This window comes from Eleginops maclovinus, chromosome 17 (assembly GCF_036324505.1).
Source record: "Eleginops maclovinus isolate JMC-PN-2008 ecotype Puerto Natales chromosome 17, JC_Emac_rtc_rv5, whole genome shotgun sequence".
Classification (NCBI taxonomy): Eukaryota; Metazoa; Chordata; class Actinopteri; order Perciformes; family Eleginopidae; genus Eleginops; species Eleginops maclovinus.
In genome coordinates this window covers 14829280-14850917 of record NC_086365.1, presented here as the reverse complement: position 1 = coordinate 14850917, position 21638 = coordinate 14829280, and the positions used below count along the sequence as shown (strand labels likewise).

The 21638-nt window shown below is 41.6% G+C and overlaps 2 protein-coding genes across 7 annotated transcripts in view; one reads left to right on the top strand and one right to left on the bottom strand.

The window, feature by feature from the left end:
- mkln1 (muskelin 1, intracellular mediator containing kelch motifs) overlaps nt 1-21638 on the top strand; it is a 36682-nt gene that overhangs the window by 9232 nt on the left and 5812 nt on the right. For 2 of the 6 annotated variants that reach the window (XR_010167779.1, XR_010167781.1), the window contains exons 14-20: nt 316-430; nt 1046-1185; nt 1291-1393; nt 1471-1525; nt 1980-2247; nt 6894-7911; nt 17304-17588. Coding sequence is in view for 2 of the 6 variants with exons in the window: in XM_063905430.1 (XP_063761500.1) it covers nt 316-430; nt 1046-1185; nt 1291-1393; nt 1471-1525; nt 1980-2101 (535 nt within the window). In the remaining 4 variants the exon portion in view is untranslated. Of the gene's footprint in view, nt 1-315; nt 431-1045; nt 1186-1290; nt 1394-1470; nt 1526-1979; nt 4724-6893; nt 7912-10921; nt 11241-17303; nt 17589-20633; nt 20711-21638 lie in introns of those variants that run through there. The other 4 variants (XM_063905430.1, XM_063905429.1, XR_010167780.1 and 1 more) reach the window with 3 other exon arrangements.
- Nucleotides 4809-21141, bottom strand: podxl (podocalyxin-like). The gene is made up of 8 exons (XM_063905432.1): nt 20743-21141; nt 9544-10233; nt 8911-9200; nt 8709-8732; nt 7773-7905; nt 7636-7679; nt 7423-7542; nt 4809-7205 (listed from the first exon to the last, which is right to left on the bottom strand). The coding sequence occupies exons 1-8, from the start codon at nt 20783-20785 to the stop codon at nt 7011-7013; spliced, it is 1539 nt and encodes a 512-aa protein (XP_063761502.1). The 5' UTR covers nt 20786-21141; the 3' UTR covers nt 4809-7010.

The following is a 21638-nucleotide window of genomic DNA, read 5'->3' as shown; positions in this document are numbered from 1 at the left end:
ACAATGTGATCATTACCTCAGAGATAAATATCTATAAATCAGTGTCACGGTTTGAAGCGTGTGTGTACTGTGTGGGTTTGTGCACGTCATGTTTGCTTCAGTTATTTTGAAGGAACAGGCTGTAATGCTCCAGCTCTCCTTGTTCCAGTACACCGGGTCCAGTAGCTGTTCTTGTACTCGATGTAACAGTCAGAGACATTTGAAGACGGTGTGAGACAAACTGAATTTATTGAGGGCTTCAGGAAGTGTTTAGTCTTTGCTCACACATGTACATGTGCCTTCTTCTCGTGTGTGTGTGTGTTTGTGTGTGTTCAGGTCTTGTGTGTATAAGAACGATCAGGCAGTGAAAGAAAACCCGAGCAAGGCTCTACAGGAGGAGGAGCCTTGTCCACGCTTTGCACACCAGCTGGTCTACGATGAGATGCACAAGGTAACACATCCACACACACACACACACACAGATGGGGCTCACACACTCTAATAGTAACACTCTGAACACTTTTCGAAGGCGGGCTGCTGCTGTCAAGATCTGTATTTATGGTGCATTACTCCTCTGAAGATGTTCAATCTCACACCTGGCTCTACTTCTCTATCAGAGCTGTACTCTGTGTACCTTTTAAACAACGTCAGAAGATGGAAGTCATTTTCAGTCGTACTCTGAAGTACTCATTGCTCCTAACAAAACAAAGCCGTGAAGGACAAGAGTCACACGTTTGGAGAGGATAAAAACCCCATTCGTGACTCAAATTTGCAGATTTCCCACCTTAAAATCATGAGAAAAAAACACAAATTAAACCACAAATGCATAAAATGGTTAATAAAAGATGCTACATTTTGCGAATCATTGCAATATTTCTTATAAGCCACAAAAGGGTTGAAAAATAAGCCTTTTATTACTTAAAAGTAGTTTTTGGCTTCATTAACATTGACTATGTAAATTGGATCACTCGCATAACCCAATTAAGCCGAAGACCCCAATAACATTTTCTTATGTTGGTGTTTTTAGCTTCTCATATTGAATCAGTGTCTTATCTTCTGCATCCAGGTGCACTACTTGTTTGGCGGAAACCCGGGAAAGTCTTGTTCTCCCAAGATGCGTCTGGACGACTTCTGGTCCCTCAAACTGTGTCGGCCCTCCAAGGAGTATCTGCTGCGCCACTGCAGATACCTCATCAGGAAGTACAGGTGGGACGCAGCAACTTCAAGCTCTAGATCTGGAGGATTCTTCCTGCTCTGTTGCCATCTAGTGGTCAGTTCTGTAACTGCAGGTGATGTGTTTTCATTGGTCAGGTTTGAGGAGAAAGCCCAATCAGAGCCGCTGAACGCGCTGAAGTACCTGCAGAACGACCTCTCGCTCACCGTGGATCACACGGACCCGGACGAGACCAAAGAGGTACTGGATTGTCCTTGAGGGGTGGGGGGATTTACAGTCCCTGCTGTTGTTGATCATTAATGTTCTTCGTGCTTCAGTTCCAGCTCCTGCCCTCGGCGCTCTTCAAGTCCAGCTCTGATTTCATCCCACTGGGTAAGTGTTCATTTAAGGTCCACATAGGACGTCTAGACCAGATTTATCCAGGATTTTCTCTCTAATTGTCAAATATGCATGTATTGGATGTCATTTGAACCCATTCCTCAGACAAACACAGAGCTTGTCCAATCGCCTCGTTTAAAATAGTGTGTTTACATTGAACTTGGCATATATCACACAATTACCAACAGAATGATGGGAAATATGCTATAAACCTTAAAAATTGAGTTTATTTAGAAGGAAATCTCAATATTTGAGTGTCTAAAAGTGACTAATCTGACATTGTTGCGTACACAACGATGAATCTATAATCAAAATAGTGTGATTTTAACACTGCAGTCATACCATACGTAGCAAATCCCAGTGGAAAAACACATTAAAGCCCAAAGACCCCCCAAACCGTTAGTCTTAAAGTCTAAAAATGTCTTATCTTTGCTGCTGCTCCTCTCAGGTTTCTCCGACGTGGACCAGACGTACGCTCAGAGGACGCAGCTCTTCGACACACTCGTCAACTTCTTCCCGGACAGCATGACTCCTCCCAAGGGCAACCTGGTAGACCTCATCACGCTCTAGCCCCTCCCCCCCCCCCTCCCCCCTGCAATTACCTCACCCACTGGAGGAGACAGAGACCAGTTATTTTTCTATTCCTGAACCTTCCTGTGGGATTTAACCATTATCACCACCATCACTGAGCTGCTGTCAGTCTGCGCCCCCTGCTGGTGAGCCTCGAGAACACACACTTTAAAAAACACTGTGGTAGGAGGAACACTCACAGAACTCACTGAGGTGTGTGCGTCTCTAAGCGCACAATATCTTACCATACCTTTTGGGTTTTGTCTTTGGTGGTGATGGTCTCATGGAGCACGCAAAATCGTTTCATCTTCATGTGATTTTTTTGGGATTTTTTTTCCATCCCAGAAACTTAATGGCCAAAAAGGAGAATTTGCACGCATTTGTTTTCAGTCTTTTTGTTCATTGAATTGAAGGCAGAAGTGTGTGACCGTGAACCAGGAAGTAGCTTTCTCTCTCCATAACGACGAGCTCTTCTGTCCTTTGGGTCACATTTCAGCCTCCCCCCCGCCAAACCCTCATCTGTTAAGCTTGCTTTTTCTGCAACATATGCCCCCTATTTGTGATAGTGTCAGCCATGCAGAGGCTAAAAAAACCAATTGAATAGTGTTGTAGTTACAATAGAGGAATGGTTCTATGAGATTGAATTTAATATATATCTAAATATACCTTTTTATATTGTTTTCGGTTGTACAATTGGTTGGTAAATTTGCATATACTACAGAGGACTCGAGGTAAAGTAACATTTACTTTCCTCAGTAGTTAATGGACTTCATTCTAAAGGGTGTACAGGATATGTAAATATACATATGGAAGATTTTTGGGGATTGGACGGATCCTGTGCTGGATTTTTTATTTGTTCCAAAAACGCCAGGGTCCACAAACAATACTCATTTCACTTATTGGGTTTATATTCAAACAGCCGGTGTGCGTTTGTAAATGAAGTGCTGGTGCCAGTTTGACATTGAGAGTGGAAAGTGCATTTTTAGCTTTTCCAGTGTGATGAAATTGTGGGTTTGATTTTCCTTTGAATCACCAGACGTCATTGATGCATTCACAACTCTAGCAGGTCAACTTGTCAGAGCTAGTGTACTTATAAGTCTCATTTACTGGCATTAATTACCTTTTTTTTATGCACTTGTTGAAGCTTAAGGATCATACTGGCGTCGTACAGGTAAAGAAAACGTCTCTACTGTAAGGTGAAAGTGAGACTATGTGACATGGAAAGAACTGAGCTATCCTTCTACACTGAAGTTGACATTAGCCACCATAAGCTTCTGGTCATTCCTGACAAATGTGACATTATATTCTATGTTTAAATGGTTGGTGACATGCAGCTGGAAATCAGGGGGTTGGAAAAAGAGTTGGCAGTGATGTCAGAGAAACAAATGTTCTTGCAGAGAAGATCAAGACACTCTTATTCATGTACGCTAAATGTGAGGCTACCACTAGCTGATAGCTTAGCATAACGCCTGGCTCTGTCCAAAGGCAATCTAAAGCTCACTTATTAACACACAACAACAACAACAACAAGAACAACAAGTCTCTTAAGTTACTGCACTTGAACATCATATAACTAAATCAATCTGTTTATAACACCACACCTTATCATGATTTTAGATAAGGTGGTGTATTATGAGTTTTGGAGGTGCTGTGCAGGTGGCTAATTTGTGGCTATTTTTTGGACGTGTCTTTATACTTTTAATTGTGGTTGTGTCAATATTCTCACCCGATCCTCTGCGAGAAAGCACATTTCCCAACATTATTCCAGCTATTCCTTTAAAATCACATGACATGAGCAAAAAAGTTGAACATTAGCGCTCAAAAAATACTGCTATGGTTCTTTTTTAGTGTCAGACATGAGCCTAACGTCGCATACAAAAATATCTAAATGGGATGGAAAATGCATCCATTAGTTACTCTTCTTCTCTTGCAGCTTCGAATCCATAATATGCATATTGAAACTTTAACAGAGCACTTGCACTGTAGTACACATTGTTGACACCTATGTAAACCAGGCTGCTCTCTGGTGTGTTCACTGACACTGGAGATGAGTAGTTATTTCAGACTGTTAAGCATCAGCAGGAGGAACGGACGTGTCCTGCTGCATCACATTTGATTCTCTAAATGAATCATGGGGAAAGCTAAACCTGTAACAATGGAGCAACGATAGAGATGTTGCTCCTAAAATTCGGGGGTTTTTCCGTTTTGTTTTTTTTTCGGAGGAGGAGGAGGAGGAGGGCATGTAAGTCGCGGCTCCCCTTAATTATTTAAGATATTAAAACAACGTTTAGGGCTCATCGCTTTTTGTTTTGTGCCAGAAAAAACGTTAAAAGGAATTGAAAGCACCTTTTGTTAGGAAAAAAAGAACACAATGCCAAATAATACTTGCAATTAAGAGTTAATATCCTCCACACGACAAAGTTTGATGGAAGAAATGTTGTTTTAATTTTATTTTTCTTTCCGTTTTGCCCTTCTCTCGACCCCTGGGTGGGAGTTTTAAGGCTGGTACTCTCAGATCAGTCACTCTGTGGATACAGTGAATGTGTAGAAAACCTTGTAGTATTGCATTGTATGTACTGTATATAATGAATAAAGATTGTATTTTGTTCAGGTTTTCTTAAATCCCTTCTCTCCAGTGTGGGTTTTCTGCCCCCTTGTGGTCAGCTGTGAGTATTACTGTTAAAAAAATCCAGGTGAAATCCAGAAGTGAGTGGAAAAAAGATGCTTTTATTTGCAAATCTGAACAGGTAAAACAACAATTTACAGCTTCCAGTGTGTTAGACCCCTGTTGTTTGCCTTCAGAAGCAAACAAATCATAAATACATTAAAATACTGGTAACTTACTTTGGTGAAAATATCACAGCTATAATAAACGTGAAACGGAAGACACACAAACACAACGAACAAACAAACAAACAAAAAGGTGGATTGGAGTGCCCAAAGGTGATTCACTTGTATATATAAGTACACACATATATATTAAGTTCTTAATGGGTTTAAGAGGAAAGTAAATTATTAAACTGAACATAATCCAAGATGAAATGTGCCCAGGATCTGCTGTGAGGAGTTTCATATCATATTCATCAACGACCTAACCCCTCCAGCAGCAGCAATAGAGGAATACACAGAAATATTTACAGTGTTTACATCAGAGGTGGTTATTAAAAGCAAAATCAGCATCAGAACATCATTTTTCCTACTGGTAATGATTATTTTTTAATTGTACAGTTGGCTTGTTTGTAATATTTCTATGCTGTCAAAGCAATTAACACATTGTGGCCTTTAAAAAAGCCCATTCTCAGCCTGACTGGGAGATTTGTTGCTGGCTATTGAGAAAATGCTGTGTTTTCTACGTATTGATAGGGTTACACATCACTATTTTCAAAAATAACCACATTTTGATAATACCATGTGGGTTTTATGTTTTTTCTTTAAGCACTTTTGTTGCACAGTGGCATTTGTGATCACCAGTACAAAAATAATAAACGATTAGATTTCCCTTCATGCTTTCAGCTCCTTGAGACTGTTCAATGGTGCTTTAAGCTAAATGCTAACATTAGCATGCTAAAATGCTCACAATGACGGTGTGAACATGTCACCATGTTGTTTGACGGTCAACAATCCTATTTTATAACAGTATGGCAGTTCATTTCCCTTTTACTACACGAATAAAGTAGCAAGGTTAAAACAAATGTAGGAAATAAATGGGATAGCCCTAGCACCCTAGCTAACAAGCTAACGTTAGCATGCTAACATACTCACTCTGACTGTTAACTTTTGTTGTTTACGGTGTTGTTTTTACATTAGGCTTCATGACAGGCCTGATATCTCCTGGTGAGGCAAAAAGTGTTTCCTTCCTGTTTTACTTTTCTAATATCTAAATGTTAGCTAGTCACCGTATGCTACTTGTCCGACTATAGTGTTGAAAATCCTCTGATAATCACAATAAGTTTGATTGTTTATGGATTTTTGAGACTGGAAATACTACAAAGCCTGAAATGTTTTAACCAGTGTTGTTTAGTAATAATGTGACCTTTTATTTTATTTTGAATGTAAGAAGGTAAAGCTCACAAAACATGTGATTTTTCTGTTAGAAATGCTGAACGATATCGATAGCCTCCATTGAAAACAAGTGGACACAAGTAAATACCTATTTTCAGATGAAAGCTAAAGGCTTTATCCTTGATTGTAATCACGTGAAACAACGTCAAAAGTCAGGGTCACACATAAAACAAACCCCACAAAATATACTTGTATCCCATCAGGCCTTTCTTAAGTTAATGTGCCATTTTGGATTAAACCCCTTAATTTGTCTTATTTCTATAAACCCATTATGACTTAGCATTGTCTTTAGACATCTGTCTTTTATGAATGGTGCACCAGTGAAAACACACATTAGTGGAAATTTACCAGGATGCTTAGCAGGATCCTGAAGTCATCTAATCTAAGTTAGTGGCTCTCAAGATGAATTTAAGCTTCTCTTGACTCGTTTTCCCTGTCAGAAAATAACATTAAAACACTTTATTTACAGTGGCATGTGTACAAAGGCACAATCACCTTGTAGATTGGAGCTTTTCCTGAATGAGTTATGATGTAGAAAGTCACTTATTGATTGGAAATCTCAGGTTTAGGCAGAACAGTGATTCATTTACTTGATTTTCTAAACATAGGTTTACGTTTCCAAGGCCACTGCGTGCAATTTCATTGGTACTTCATGCTCAGAATGTATTGTTTTGCACACTACAGTAGAAAAATATATAACAGACATCATTACTATTGGGTTTTTCTACAGGATGTACCTGCAGATCAGAAAAGTCTTCTCTACAGGAACGGCATTCCCAGGATGGAGGGAAAGGGTCGGCATGGAGCAGGAAGTGTGGATAGTTTTGTTTGTTTTGTTCCTTCGTCTCTACAGGTGAGTATCCTCCTCGTCGGCGATGTCCTCCTTCAGCAGGTTGTCTATGGGGACGATCCAGCTGTCGTTGAACTCTCCGTTTAGGGCCATCTTCTTCTCCTGCATCTCCGGCTGCACCTCCATCACCTCCAGTGTTGGGTTATCGTGGTATCCGTTCTCCACCGTGTGCAACTCCTCCGTCAGATGCTGCTGTAGAGATAAAGGAGGAAGAAGTCAACAGAAAAGCTGTGTATAGTAACTTAAAGTCAATGTATTGAGATGTCTACCTTTCAGAACTGCATTTTATTATATTATCACGAAAAAACTTGCTATTTAAGGGAGAATGTTGTTGAAGCATGTGGGTAAAACATGTGCTTCAATAAAAAGCATCAGCTGACTGTAATGTAAAGAAACGTGCTCCACCTACCTGGTTCTCGTTGTACGGCTTGCGGTGGTGGGACGCACAAACAGCGAGGATGACGATCATGATCAGCAGAGCTCCACAGGAGGCCAGGATGGCTATCAGAGTTTTGTTATCTGTTGGTTTCTTCAAGTAGAAACACACAGGAGGATTACTTCTTTCACAATGACAGATTCAAACCACTAATCCTGCTAGTATATTCAATGTATTAACCCTTACCTTGGTGATTTCTTCATAGTACTGGTTTGCAAGGTTTGTTGTCACTGTAAGACACATTTTTCAGTAGTTAAGAATTCAGCTTACAGTTCATTTGACCTGACAAATGTAATTTTTCTTATAGGAGGAAGATGCTTTACCTTTGCCGTTTATCTCCACACAGTCAAACTGTAATCTGCCATTGTCGTGCCGCCATGACAGGGTGCAGTTTCCATCTTCCAGGTTCTCCATCAGCCGCTTGCACACCAGTACCAGATCTTTTTCCTCCTCTTTCTGAAGGTAAAACAACACACTTTGTCACATATGTCACTTATATTTCTGAGCGCATAAGTCATCGCCAAGCCTCGACCATACAGACAGAGTTTGGGCAGGAAGGTCAAAGGTGACAGTTGAGGTCATATCTTCCTGTGTGGAGTATTTCTGGTGTATTATGGGAAGGTGCAGATGCTTTAGCAGGCAGAGAGCGAGGGGGAGTATATATTTTTTTAAAAAGGAGAGGTGTGGGAACGAAGGAAACCAGTGAAAGGCAGGAAGGGTTCCCACTAAGACACTTTTTCCACTCAGTGACTGGAACCTTTTTTTATAAATCGAGCATCACTGCTTCCTGTTCTGTCCAGGAGCCTCTTCAGCAGAGGAAATAAACATCTTTCTTTCCACAAACCTTCATAGATTTAACTTTATTATAATAAGATAAGATTTAGATCTGCGATTTACAGAAAAACTGTTGCACCCTGACAAGCTAATGTTAGCATGCTAACAAGCTCAAATGGCTGTGTTAAACTTCTGTTGTTCACACAGTACGGCGAGTGTAGCAGTGGGTGTTGTTCTTATTGTTCTGCAGGATGTTGCGATATTATTTTTCATCTCTAAAGTGAATGAACACTTCGGGGAGTTAATGTCAGTGAAGAAAGCAGTGGAAAGGGTGTGGGCCTGCCTCTCATCGATAGGACAATAGCGGAGGCCTGATGGGAGCCAGAGCAGGAACTGTGTTTATTATCACATGCATTGTTTGCGGGAATAGAAACAGTCTGATGCCTATAACAGATTGAACACTCAAAAATAACACTTAATCTTACCTCGTATTTTTTCTTTGTCGAATACTGTAAGAAAAAAAGGCAGAAAATAAGTATCAGTCAAAAGAAGTGTGTAAAGGGTGCTTACATGATTTTATTAGTATTCATTTTAAAGGAGCAAAGCATAGTACTATTATAAAAGGTATTTAGAAAAACAAAGGACAAATGCTACATTTCTGCTCCACTTTGTCACAGGATGTCTTACCGAAAACTTCTTAGCTGGAGCTGCTGTGGTGGTTGTGGCGATGATGGTGATGGTGGTTTGATTGGTCGGGGTTCCAGCATTGGTTCCAGCATTGGTTCCAAAATTGGTTCCAACATTGGTTCCAAAATTGGTTCCAAAATTGGCTCCAGTGGTGGCTCCTGTAGGAGGGCTGGTCTCCATCAAGGTGGAGGAGGCCCTGGTGGTCCCTGTGTTCCCTGCTGCATAAGTGGCCCTCAATGACGCCGTCTGCTCCGGTGTCCTTGTAGGTGTCGATGTGGTTCCATTGGCACCTTCAACAAAGGAACAACATGCAACAGTCAACATAATGTCCCCTTCTGCCGGGTCAGTGTCATTTTGAAAAACTGAAACAATTATCTCCAATTGATCTAAATAAAGCTACATGATACCAAAAAAAAATTATACTTATATGACTAGGTTAGCTGGACTGGCTTTGTTGTGATTGGTCAACAGCTTAAAGATGTCGGCGTTAGACACCAGGTGCATTTTCCGAAACACAAAGGAACAATTTAGATGAAACGTATAATGTGTTGGAGTGCTAGCCAACAGAAGAGCGAGTGTTACATAGTGATGTAATCAAAAGCACTACAGGAGATTTTCAGGGGAACTTATCACCTTTGTGGTTCGGCTTGATGGTGGAGGAGGTCAGAGTCCCGGTCGGCTGCCCCGCTGTGGTGGCGTCCGTCGAGGCATTTGAAATGTTGTTTGCACCTTGTACTGCTCGGGTGGTGGTATTGGCTGCGCTGGTGGTATTGGCTGCGCTGGTGGTATTGGCTGCACTGGTGGTATTGGCTGCGCTGGTGGTATTGGCTGCGCTGGTGGTATTGGCTGCACTGGTGGTATTGGCTGCGCTGGTGGTATTGGCTGCGCTGGTGGTATTGGCTGCGCTGGTGGTATTGGCTGCGCTGGTGGTATTGGCTGCGCTGGTGGTATTGGCTGCGCTGGTGGCCACGGGAGCCATTGTCGATGGTTTTTGAGACGTTTGTGCCCCAGAAGTGTCAGGTATGTTATTAGCAATTCCGTTCACCTTACTGCTAGAATTTATCCCCGACACAGATGGTGTCCCCGACACAGATGGTGTCCCCGACACAGATGTTTTCCCCGACACAGATGTTTTCCCCGACACAGATGTTTTCCCCGACACAGATGTTTTCCCCGACACAGATGTTTTCCCCGACACAGATGTTGTCGTCGACAGAGATGTTTTCCCCGACACAGATGGTGTCGTCGTTGTTTTTATCATAGGCTTGTCTGCAGTTTTAGTCGTCGTGGGTTCATCTGAACAGACGCTGTTTAATAGGAAGCCTAGGGAGGAAAACACAGGATTTTTAGAGATTGCACGCTGCCAAAAGAGATATAAATAAAAACATATAAATCAGTGGCAACAATCTACAGTATTTTTTAGCCCACAACAACTGAACACAAAACATAGACACGACATCACATCATAAAGTTGTCAGAAATTACACATGCAGCACACATGGAGCATTAGCATTCATATTGAAGTATTTGTGTAATTATTTATTAATATATTATATAACATATTTTGCTGTCGGGAACATACTGGCTTTTTGCCTTTTTAACTTGGTTAGATTTACCTGATAAATGTAACTCCTGTGAAAAATACCGTTGTCTTTAGCGGCTAAATGTTCACCAGTGGGTTTCTATCTGTTGGTTTTAGAGCTGCAGCTGGAAACAAAGTAAAATAAAGGCCATGAAACTGAACGAGTAGTGCACATTGAGAAACCAGAACAATCAGCGGACAAATGCTTTCTGTAGCGCGGAGGGGAACTGTAAATTGATGGGTAATTTGGTTGATAATCACTACACACATAAAAACCCTTAATGCAGCTATAATAATGTCAATTAAATAATCTAATGTAAAGCTGGAGAAGTGTAAGCTGTGTCGACCACTGCTCCTAGATTTCCTGCGCCTCAGACGCAGCTGTAAGCTTCGGCGCTCCATATTCTTCTCCTGCTTCTCTATTAATAGTGACGAGCACAGGATGCTGCACACAATAAACTTGGAAGCACCACACCCGCAACCACGGCCCATTTGAAGAGCCCGGCAAACAATCCCTGCCCGACTCCAGGAGCAGAAAACAATGGCTTCCCCCCTCCCCTGCCTGACCTCAACCCTCCTGCAGAACATCCACAGCAAACCTGGAGCGTCGGCCTGCACACGTTTACACATGACCCGACACGTAGCCGTTTTAAGTGACATGGATTATATATAGTTTCCTCAGAGGAACACGGTGTTGTTGTTACGTTTTTGATCCTCCTTTTTCAAAACCACTTCTCTAAAGGCTGCTGATTAAAGACGTCACAGTTTACACCCGGTTCACTTTTTCATTTCAGAATCCGAAATGAGGTTATTGTATTTACACATGCAAGGAATTTGCTTTGGTGTGTGTCGTTGCAAACATAAACAACATATGGAAATAGGTTGTGACTTTCAAGTATTTACATCAAATTTAAATATACAAAAGAAACAAAGTTAAAAACTTGAAACCTCTTTGCCTGAAACACACATTTATAGAACAGACCTACTGTAAATAGTTTTGTATTAGCTATTTGAAGCTGCTTTCTTTGCAATACATGCTCTCAATATTCCTTAATAAACAAATATACAGTACTGTTTAATATTATACAAATAGTAAATAAATTCACCCTAATGAAAATGTTTTAACATAATAATAATCATCATAATAATAAAGTGGTTTCAAGGAAAAATCAGCTGATTAAAAAAACTGAAAGGAAATTCGATGTATAAATAGACTAGTGAGGCCCACTTCATTCATTTGCTAAAGGGGCCGTGATTCCCGAATTGATTAGTTATTTTAAACAGCTAGACACTTATCAAACACGTATGAAACAGGGGGGAATACTCCATTTTCAGTGGTAGATTAATCCATATTTTCCAGCTCTAGTTCGCATATCTGGCAGCAAGACGGTGTTAGTGGGATCGAGTCAACAATGGAGATCTATGCCATAAAAGAATAGCTCTTCAGACTTCGTGTAACATAAACAAACACTTGATCCAAAGTTCCCACAGCATGTGAACGCAGCATCAGTGTCAGGAGCGAGCAGATAAGAGGTGGATGGTCAGGTGGATGCTGTCTCTGTGAAGCACACACACATCTCTTATCAGCCGTAAACACTGTGACTGAGAGAGAAGCGCTCCACTCAGAGGACTCCTGATTCAGCTGAGTGTTCGTGTCTACAGCACAAATTCCCCTGAGGCTCAAAGTAAGAGTGTATCGTCTCCTAAACTGCATTATTAACACTCAAACGGGAGGAGAAGACCCTGAACCTGTTGTGTTTGTAAGGAAACATGACTAGGAGTAAAACCACACTGTAAAAATACGACCTTTCAAGTAAGAGTACTGCATCAAGGATGGTACTCCTTGATGGTAAGCAAAAGGATTTAAGTAAGATAAGGAAAATGTGCTTAAGGTATAAAAGTACTTATTGCAACAACAAAAGAAACCCAAACAATATTTAAATATTGTAAAACAAAAGCAGCATATTTCACTTTTAAGAAGCTGAAACTTCAATGATTTGAGTTACTTAAATATAATGTTGGATGGTTTAATCTGCACCAAATAATCATATTTTAAAGGTTCCTATGATTTTATGACAAAATCTGAATTTAAAAAGTAGTTATAAATATAAAAAGCAAAAAAATGACTTCCAAAATGTGGTAGTAGAAGTATAAAGTAGTATCAAATGAACCTAAGCTATGTTTATAAAGGTTGGTTAGATCTTCCCCTGATGTAGCCGGAAAGATTCCCAACGTTGCATCGTGTGACGGGAACCCTGCAGAGGCCGGAGTTCAGCGTGTTTTTCCAAAGACGATGCAAGATCAGTGATCAAATCTTTCCTAACTGCACATGTATGACAGCATATATTTTTTATAAAGATGCATTGGAAAGGAATAAGTCACCGTCTGCCTCCCCCGGCCTCCCCCTCGCCCTCCCCCAGGTGTGTGTGTCTTGCGTTCTGACCCCTGCTGACCCGAGCTGTCACTGATGCATCTGTTTCTTAGCGGGCAGCACCGGATAACTCCTGCTGCTATCAGCACCAGCGCTGTTTTTACCTCCTCACTCATTCCTCAACCGCGCAGCTTTGGGAAACACACACACACACACACACACACACACACACACACACACACACACACACACACACACACACACACACACACACGCACACACATACACACACTGCAATAACTCACTCTTATCAGAATTACCAAAACGTTTTTCTTAGTCCCTTAAAACTGTGCAACACTTAAAAAATGTAACTTAAATACAGATTTTTTTCTAGATGAGGCAACAGTTTCCAGACTTTTTGGGAGTTGGGTAAACTTACTAATGTGGTTTGACTGTTTATACAAAAGGAGGACAGCCGAGAATACATTTTTTTGTATGCTGTCCGCATTTTTATTGAGTTTTATTTTAGAAAATAATGAGTTGTTAAAAAATGCTGCAGTTTTAACTGATGTGTAACCCTTTCAAATGAAAGAAAAATGAATTTAGAGCACGGAATATACTTTTGAACATGTAGTTGTGTCAACAGCACCGTCTAAACTCTTTTCACCGTGTCGCTGTAATGTGTAATCTGTCAGGCTAGCTAGTTAGCATAGCATTTAGCAGCTAAAGAGTCAGATATTTTTCTTAGGAGACGATGGAAACTAAAACCAGGTGTCTGAAACATGTCCTATAAATGTTGTTTTGTATGACACCTTATATGAACAACCTTTTGTTTTACATATTGCCAACCTCAACTTTTTATGAAAGAGATTGATTTGCATTAATGACTTTATTAGCAACAGTAGAATGGAAGTAAAGGGGATAAAGACACGGAATACATGCAATAGTGTGTGTTACAACATCAATAAACACAGCTTTTAAAAGAAAGATATAAGGGAATATTATGCAGCTCATTGTTTCCTTGCTTTGTGAAAATCCTCTCTGACCTCAGTCTGCTCACTGCCTCCTCCTGTGTGAGTGTGTGTGGATCAGGTATAAATATCATAAAGTGTATAAATTGTCCTTTTGTCTCATGGTGTGACCGGTGAGTGTGAGAATCGACCTGCTGCCCTTTCCCTGATTCGCTCTTGTCTAGCTTTGCTCTCTTCAGTGACAGGAAACACTTGTGTTGACTCGTCTGACTCCTGTTATACAAAGTGGACTCAAGTTGGTCCTCTGCCAGCTGTTTTCATAAGGAGACTATCGCCAGTGTCATAGGGACGTTTATCCACAGTATTTGACCTAAAAACTACCAATACAAGTCATAAAATGTGAGACTTTAAAAGCATTTCATAAAATCCTCTGAAGGCAGAGAGTTAGCGGCAAGAAAATCCCGTTTGTCCCTCCTCAGTGACCCGGCCTTTGAAGCTGCTCCATAGTGGATCTGTGGAGCGCAACGGTGTTTAGCCTGCTTTCACTGAGACTAAGTGGAGGTCCAGAGGAGGTCAGAGGGGGATCTCCATCTCCCTGAACCCCTCCCTACAGGGTGCCGCTTGTTCAGTGTGAGAACCACCATGTGTACGCATTGACAGAGCGGCTCAAAAGGGAGGAGACTGGATGAATCTCCATCCACTTCCTGACCGCCATATTGCTAATAAATGCCCCCAAGAACAAGACCCCACACACACTGGAGAGAGGAGGACAGAGGGGGACAGTTTTATTGCCTGAGCAAATGCTATCAGTGGTAGGAGATGACAAAGTCCCGGTTCATCTCGGGGTGAGGGGTACGATACTGTACAATCACACATAGCACTTAAGTGCAAGCAAAGCTGTAAATAAGCTATTTGTCTTTTGAACAATCAATTTATAGTCGTACTGTCTCTGCAACGACGGGATTATATTCAAGAAGCTAGTGATGAAAAAACAACAAGTGACGTCGTGACATTTCAAGGTGTTGAGACAAGGTGTTGCACAACTTCAGAAGTGTTTATATTGCACATTGCAGGTCATTGCACTAACTAAGAAACTGTACTTTGGGCCATGGAACTAAAGCCATGTCGCTGCAGATTAAAGGGTAGATAAAAGTGGAACATTTTTAAAAGTCGACAATTAGAAGAAATTCAAGAAATTTGACAAAAGGCCTCATTTTTAGGAAACACATTGGTTGTACCCTCTGAGTAATTACCTCATTACGATTGCATTAGGCTGTCAGACGGTCATGTTAGTGAAGCTTATTGTGTGTGTGTGTGTGTGTGTGTGTGTGTGTGTGTGTGTGTGTGTGTGTGTGTGTGTGTGTGTGTGTGTGTGTGTGTGTGTGTGTGTGTGTGTGTGTGTGTGTGTGTGTGTGTGTGTGTGTGTGTGTGTGTGTGTGTGTGTGTGTGTGTGTATGTATGTGTGTGTTACAGCCAGACCCCCTGACTGTAATCCCAGGATTGGTGTGTGTGGGAGCGTGAACATGCTCTGTGAGTAAATAAATAAATGTAGCTGTCGCTCTAAGGCGGCGGCGGGACAAAGGGGCCCACACAAAGGCCCCTCTGGCCCCCACGTGCGGCCATGCAAGAATGGGCTACTCTTGCACTGCTAGGATTTAAGGTTAGGGTTTTTAGGATCAAAAATGGCAGTTTTGAGACCCCTAAAACTTTAGAACAGATCCAAACTGTCATTAAAATCAGCCCCCTGCGAGGGAGATTACGACCCCCTATCTGGTTAAAACCATTTCTGATCACATTATGACACGTAACTTCTTATTGTAACTGATTGGATTTTAAAGTAGAACTCCCAACCCATCCCCGTCCAATTGAAAGGGGAAATTCAGCCCCCGAGTGGTGCTGGTGCTGGTGCTGGTGGGGGAGGGGAGGGGAAAGCTGTGAATGTTAAAACACTCGGTGGGAACAAAAGAGCGACAAGTGAATGGGAGGAGAGACTAAAGGAGGGGGTGAGAGGAGAGAAAGCGAAGAGGGGTTTGAGACACCGTAAATCTAACGGCCACATGGAAATTACCGACCACACACACACTCACACACACATTAGCAGCCTTGCACACATTATCTACAAACAACACACTCCCTGTCCTTGGAGACCAGACTGGTATGTGTGTTTATACAAGCTGTCGGGGTCCGCTGATGGTAAAAGTTCAATGTTAAAGCGCTCTGCAACCCGCCTCCCCAACACACACACCACACACACACACACACACACACACACACACACACACACACACACACACACACACACACACACACACACACACACACACACACACACACACGCACACACACACACACACACCCTCTGCATAGATAAATTGAGCAACGGCAGTTTTCTGTTTTCTTAAAACCCGAGGAGTGAGGGGAGGTCACACAAAGTGATGAGGCAGATGAAAAGAGTGCTGAGGAGCGAGAGATGAAGGGAGGAGAGGGATGAGGAGGCTGTCCATGACGGTACCAGTCGCAGCCCTGATGAATGGACACCTGGCTGTGCAGCGTGGCATGCTGGATAAGTGAAGGGAGTGTGAGGTTACAGTAGAGGTGAAGGCGAGCCGCTCTTTATCTGCAGCATCGGACAGTGATGAAACACTGGGCTTTAGAGGTTCCTCCCTGAAGCAAACTTCCACATGCCAGCCGTGCCTGGCCTTTAACAACATAAAAATGCATCTGGACAAAAAGACGGTCCTAAAAAGGCTGCTTTGGACCTTCAGAAACCCTCGAGGGAGGGAAAACATCCAGGGGGTTTGGGAATCACTGTTGTCTTTGCAAAGTGTACCGCTTCAAATGCTCAAATTGTAGTGCAGAGCATTTCCCAAGACAAAACGACTGAGCAAACTCCATTATTTAACAATGTGGAGATAAAATAGCAAGTTCCTCTGAAAAAAAACCCAGACTGGAATCATTTAAAAGACCTCCTTCCTGTAGTTTTGTTCAATTTAAGGAGAAAGTCTCTGTTTTTAACCCAAACCCTTTTTTTTTAGGTTAGTTATCATCTATTGGACGTTTAAGAAACTCATCATTTCATTACAACACTGACCCCATGTTTACAGGTTCTGATAACCATTGATTTACTTTGTGTGTCCTGATGAGACCTGTTAGTAGACCACTTGGCAATCAATCAACGGCAGCTAAAGATTGTAAGTCACCACGACTTATTTGTTGAAGCAAGACTATATACTATATATATATAGAATGTACAGTATATACTATATTTACCATCTTTATTTATGCTAAAGAAAGTCTCCACAAGTTTTTCACTCAATAAAACTGTTTTACTGAAATATACAAAATCCTCACAGTCCTGACATTCTGAAACCAGAACCATATCTTATAAATGCTGTAAAGATGTTGTTGTTTCGTAGTTTGAAACGACCCTTACAGTTCCATAAATTTCCTCTCCCTGTTTCTCCACCAGGATCTGGATCAAGGCCGTCTCCTGCCGCCACGCCCTGCTTGGGAACTGGGATGTTGATATAGTTCCCCCCCCCCCATCTATTGTTCTCGCATGTACGCCAGCCAGCGCAAGACACCAGCCCAGTGTGCCAAGCAGGCAGCGTCTCCCCGAGGCCGGGAACCCTGGCTGTTATCTTGTAGGAAACGGACAAGATGTGAATCTGCAAAAACGCATGAGAGAGACGGGGAGGAAGTCCTGGAGACGACTGATAACTGATGATGCTGCGGCCTCCTTCCTGATGTCCAGGTTCCTCTTGATCTATTTTAACACTGACATCACTTTCTAGACTCCCTTCAGCAGCTTTTAATAACACATCTTAATCGTAGTTTCAGCTTTAGGGGCAGAACATTGTTTGGGCCATATTATACTCATCTTCAGGTGTATATCAGTATGTAGTGTCTCTCCTGGGACATGTCTCCATGCTTTAATGTTCAAAAAGGTCTTTATGTTCCTCATACTGCCTGTGCTGCAGCACTTCTTTTCACCCCCCGTCTGAAACCAGAGTCTAGTCTGCTCCGATTGGTTAGCTGGCCGGCCCTGTTGTGATTGCTCAACCTGCTTAGAGATGTCACTACAAAGGGAAACTCCCTCTGGAGGAAAGACAGGGATTTTAGCCTTTGCAGACCATTTACATGCACAAAAACCTATATACCACACTACAGGAAGTCATTTTCGGTAATATTCTACCACAAGAAAACTCACACCTCCTTGTGTAAGTCATCAAATGAACAGTTTGAATTATAGGTAATTCTACTAGCTGTAAGTAGTATAATACATGAGGCGAATTATAAAAGCTAAACCATGTTTCCACTCCAGCAGGCAGGAATTTTTCCCGTCTGGGCGCAGTTACTTCCTGAAATCTTGTCATCACCGTGACCACCAGCTGTAATTTCAGGAAGTCACTGCGTCCATGCAGACAGGAGAAAACCCTAAAGCCCTGTGGAGAACAGGATCCCAAGATGAAGTCATTTCAGCGCTCAAAAAGATGCATTCACGTTTTTAAAAGCTGCTTCTTTTCTAAGAGATGGTGTTTGGGGAAAGTGAGTATACATCATGATCCTGGAGGTTGAAATAGTGGCTTTCTACAAAACGTTTGCACATTTCTCTTGTCTTAATGCACATTAGATCATGAGCTAATCCATAAACATGTGAAGTAACCAAGTTATAAATACAGAATCACAATCAGAATACCTTTAGTAGTCCCACAGAGGGGAAAACTATTAAATAAGAGCTAACTTAATAGTTTTAACAGCTAATTAGTAGTCGAATTGGACTGCGTTATCAAGGAAAACCTCTCAAACTAGGAAATTCCTGAAGCTTCAATTATAATAAACTCAATCAAAATCACTCATCAAGATTTCAAAGAGCACAAAAAGGCTTCTTGATTAAAGTCAATTTACTCTGAAAATGTCAGACAACACACTGCAGGTTTCCCCCCACTTGTGATAAGGGGCTGTTAAACACACAGACGCAGATGCACGTTCACACGTTCCAAAGAAGTGTCCGTTTTTTTTTAAAGGATGAAGTGCTGACAGCCTTCAGCTTGAGTTCTGGAAAGGTGTCACATGTTTCTCTTACTGCCAAAATAAAAGCCTCCCGTCCGAATCCGCCTACTGTATAGTGCTGAGAGGGCGGCAGGTGCATAATTAAAGAAAAACACTTTCCTCGCCTCTCAGACTGGGGGGGAGGTCAGGGGTGCCCTTCATTATTCAGGCGTGTGTGTGTGTGTGTGTATGTGTGGGTGTGTGGGGATTTGGAGGGAGAAGGCATTAAGATGGTGGGAGTTGGAGGGGCAGATGTTTTACTAAGTATTGCAGTCCAATAGGCACTTTCCTACACTTTTCACTCAGCAGGAGTAAGCTTCCCAGACTTCTTCATTAAAAACTAAGAGCGGTGTTTAACGCACAGGATTTCACTCCATTTAATTGCGACACAAATGAACGCACAAAGAAGCGAGACCGAGACAAAAAGGCTCTGACTGGCAGCAGCCCTGGTTGCAGCACGTTTCAAGTTTGGTATCCACTAACGCTTTTTGTCCTCCTTCTCAGAGCCTGAGTTTGTACACAAATTGATAAAAGGCATTCTTGCGTTAAACACTCCTCTATTCTAACTAGATTGTGTGTGTATTTCAACAAAATTGTCAACATTGGTTTCGTCTTTGTGTCTTAATGTCATGTGGAAAGTATAAGCACAAATACTTTTTTATGTATATGTTTTTGATCTCTGTGAGGTTCTATCAAAATAGATCCAGTTTTTTAAGGAGTCAACGACCATATTGCATGTGCTGTATGGTTGTACTTATACACTACAGCCACGTGTAATCAGGGATCTGGATAGTAAAACAAAAAACCTGAATTATTTGTGTAGTAATTGTAAACTGACACTTTAAACACAATCTAATCAAACAAAAGAAGTTATAAAGAGTTCCACTAGTGTAAATCTATTTGTTATGACACAGGAAAAGGAGGGAAACTACTACTCCTAAATTCAGAAAATAATCCAGTAGTCGTTTATTACTGTATGACAGATATAGTTGCTAGACACTTTGATGAGGAATCAGCACACTTTATGATATATTCAAATGCAAAGGCATCGAATAAAGCAGTGATTTTCAAGATAGGCTCATAAAAAAGATATTACTCATTATCATATTTTCACTTGCAGGGCTCTGAAACCCTTCAAATAATCCAGTTCTGGTACAAGAAGCCAGCCCCTAACCCCAAAACCAACGTCCAAAGGGCTTCAGAAGTTTGAAAAGCTCAACCTGCGACAACATGATGCTTACACTGGCATGAACGCGTATAAATCCAACAATATGATACAGAAACTCAGCTAGCTGGGCCATTCAACTGCAATAATGACACTGATGATAAGTAACTAAGTACTTGAACTCAAGAGTAGTACAGTAGAATTGTGAGCTGTGATATACGTAACGATTTATAAATGTCATGCTGCTTTCATTTTCGTACTCTACTAAAACTAGGATTATCCTACAGAGTCATGATGTAATGCATTGTTCATTAGGATTAAAAACCTAGCTTTATAATATTGAACATAAATAATATTTGTCTGTTCTCTTTTGTTGTACTTTCATTAAGAACTTGATATATTTTATGAGTACTTTTATTGTTGATAGAGTCTACATTATAAACAGTGACTCTGTGCATGTGTTAAAAGACCTATTTGTAGGCCTTTCACTGAAATACTAATCCTAATGGAGTACACTAAGTGTGTGCGCACCTGTTGCTGTGTCTAACGGCTGCATGCTCTCTTCTTTGTAATGTCCTGCAGCCATGCACATCCAAGAATACATCCAAGAGGACAAACACTACAGAAATCACTGAGAAAATGCACCGTAACCCCAACAGGTGAACATGCACTTTGAATGATTTGTACTCACTGAGAGAAAGCAGCAGCCACGTGATCCTCATAGCTGCTCTCATGCTGTTCCTGCTCCAGTCTTCTCCAGATGTAGTGATCCTTACGCACCGATCCTGACTAAACCCGTGTCTGAGTCCTGTCACGCCTTTCCCCTTCTATTTCTATCTCAAGCAGAAAGATCTCACCAGGCGTATTGTTCACTTGTTTTTCCTTCGTCTTCTTCTTCTTCCCTTAAACTGAAAGCCAAGAATGCTTTTGTGTGTGTCGCTGCTGCTTCTTTCTCTGTGCAGAGCTGGAGATTTGGGGGTAGAGTGTGTGTGTGAGTGTGAGTGTGTGTGTGGTGTGTGTGTGTCTCCCTCTCTCTCTCCGACTGGTCTGATGCTGAGTTAAAGAGCTGTGTGTGTGCACTGCCTCCCTTATCATGAGGAACCAGGGGCAGACCCAGTCCTCTCCAATCCCAGAGCTGTGGACTCACTGCTGCTGCTGGGACATTTTGAATAACAAAGGAAGCCCTGAGACAATGTGTTCCCCCTGCTTTTGATTCATCCTAAAATGGTCCATGACTCAAGGACGCAGGGTGAAGTCACATAGACACTGAGGTTGTTTGATCAAGGGAAAGGCCAGCTTAGATCCAAAGAGTCAGCATGTCTTCATGCTGGGAGGGTTTTAATTCTGTTACCATTACTAGTTACTAGAATTCTTTTGATTAAATGAGTATCCTAATCTGAGTATCACAATATAAAATCAACGTGACCTGAGTACTCTCCGTTACTTTTGGATTACATCAATATAAAGAAGTATGGTCATTTTCTATTTCCTCTTTTTTCTGTTTCCTATTTCACTTTTTCTCTCTCTCTTTTTTTTCTGTCTTTCCTTCCTGACAGACATATGTCACAGGAGAAATCCAATGCAAAC

What these genes read in the sequence shown, in the direction of transcription:
- podxl (XM_063905432.1), bottom strand. Translation starts at nt 20,785, where the DNA reads ATGAGAGCAGCTATGAGGATCACGTGGCTGCTGCTTTCTCTCA. An exon ending in TGTGGAGATAAACGGCAAAG is followed by an intron (nt 7,680 to 7,772) that starts GTAAAGCATCTT and finishes TGTGTCTTACAG; the next exon opens with TGACAACAAACCTTGCAAAC. An exon ending in AGCCGTACAACGAGAACCAG is followed by an intron (nt 7,206 to 7,422) that starts GTAGGTGGAGCA and finishes TTATCTCTACAG; the next exon opens with CAGCATCTGACGGAGGAGTT.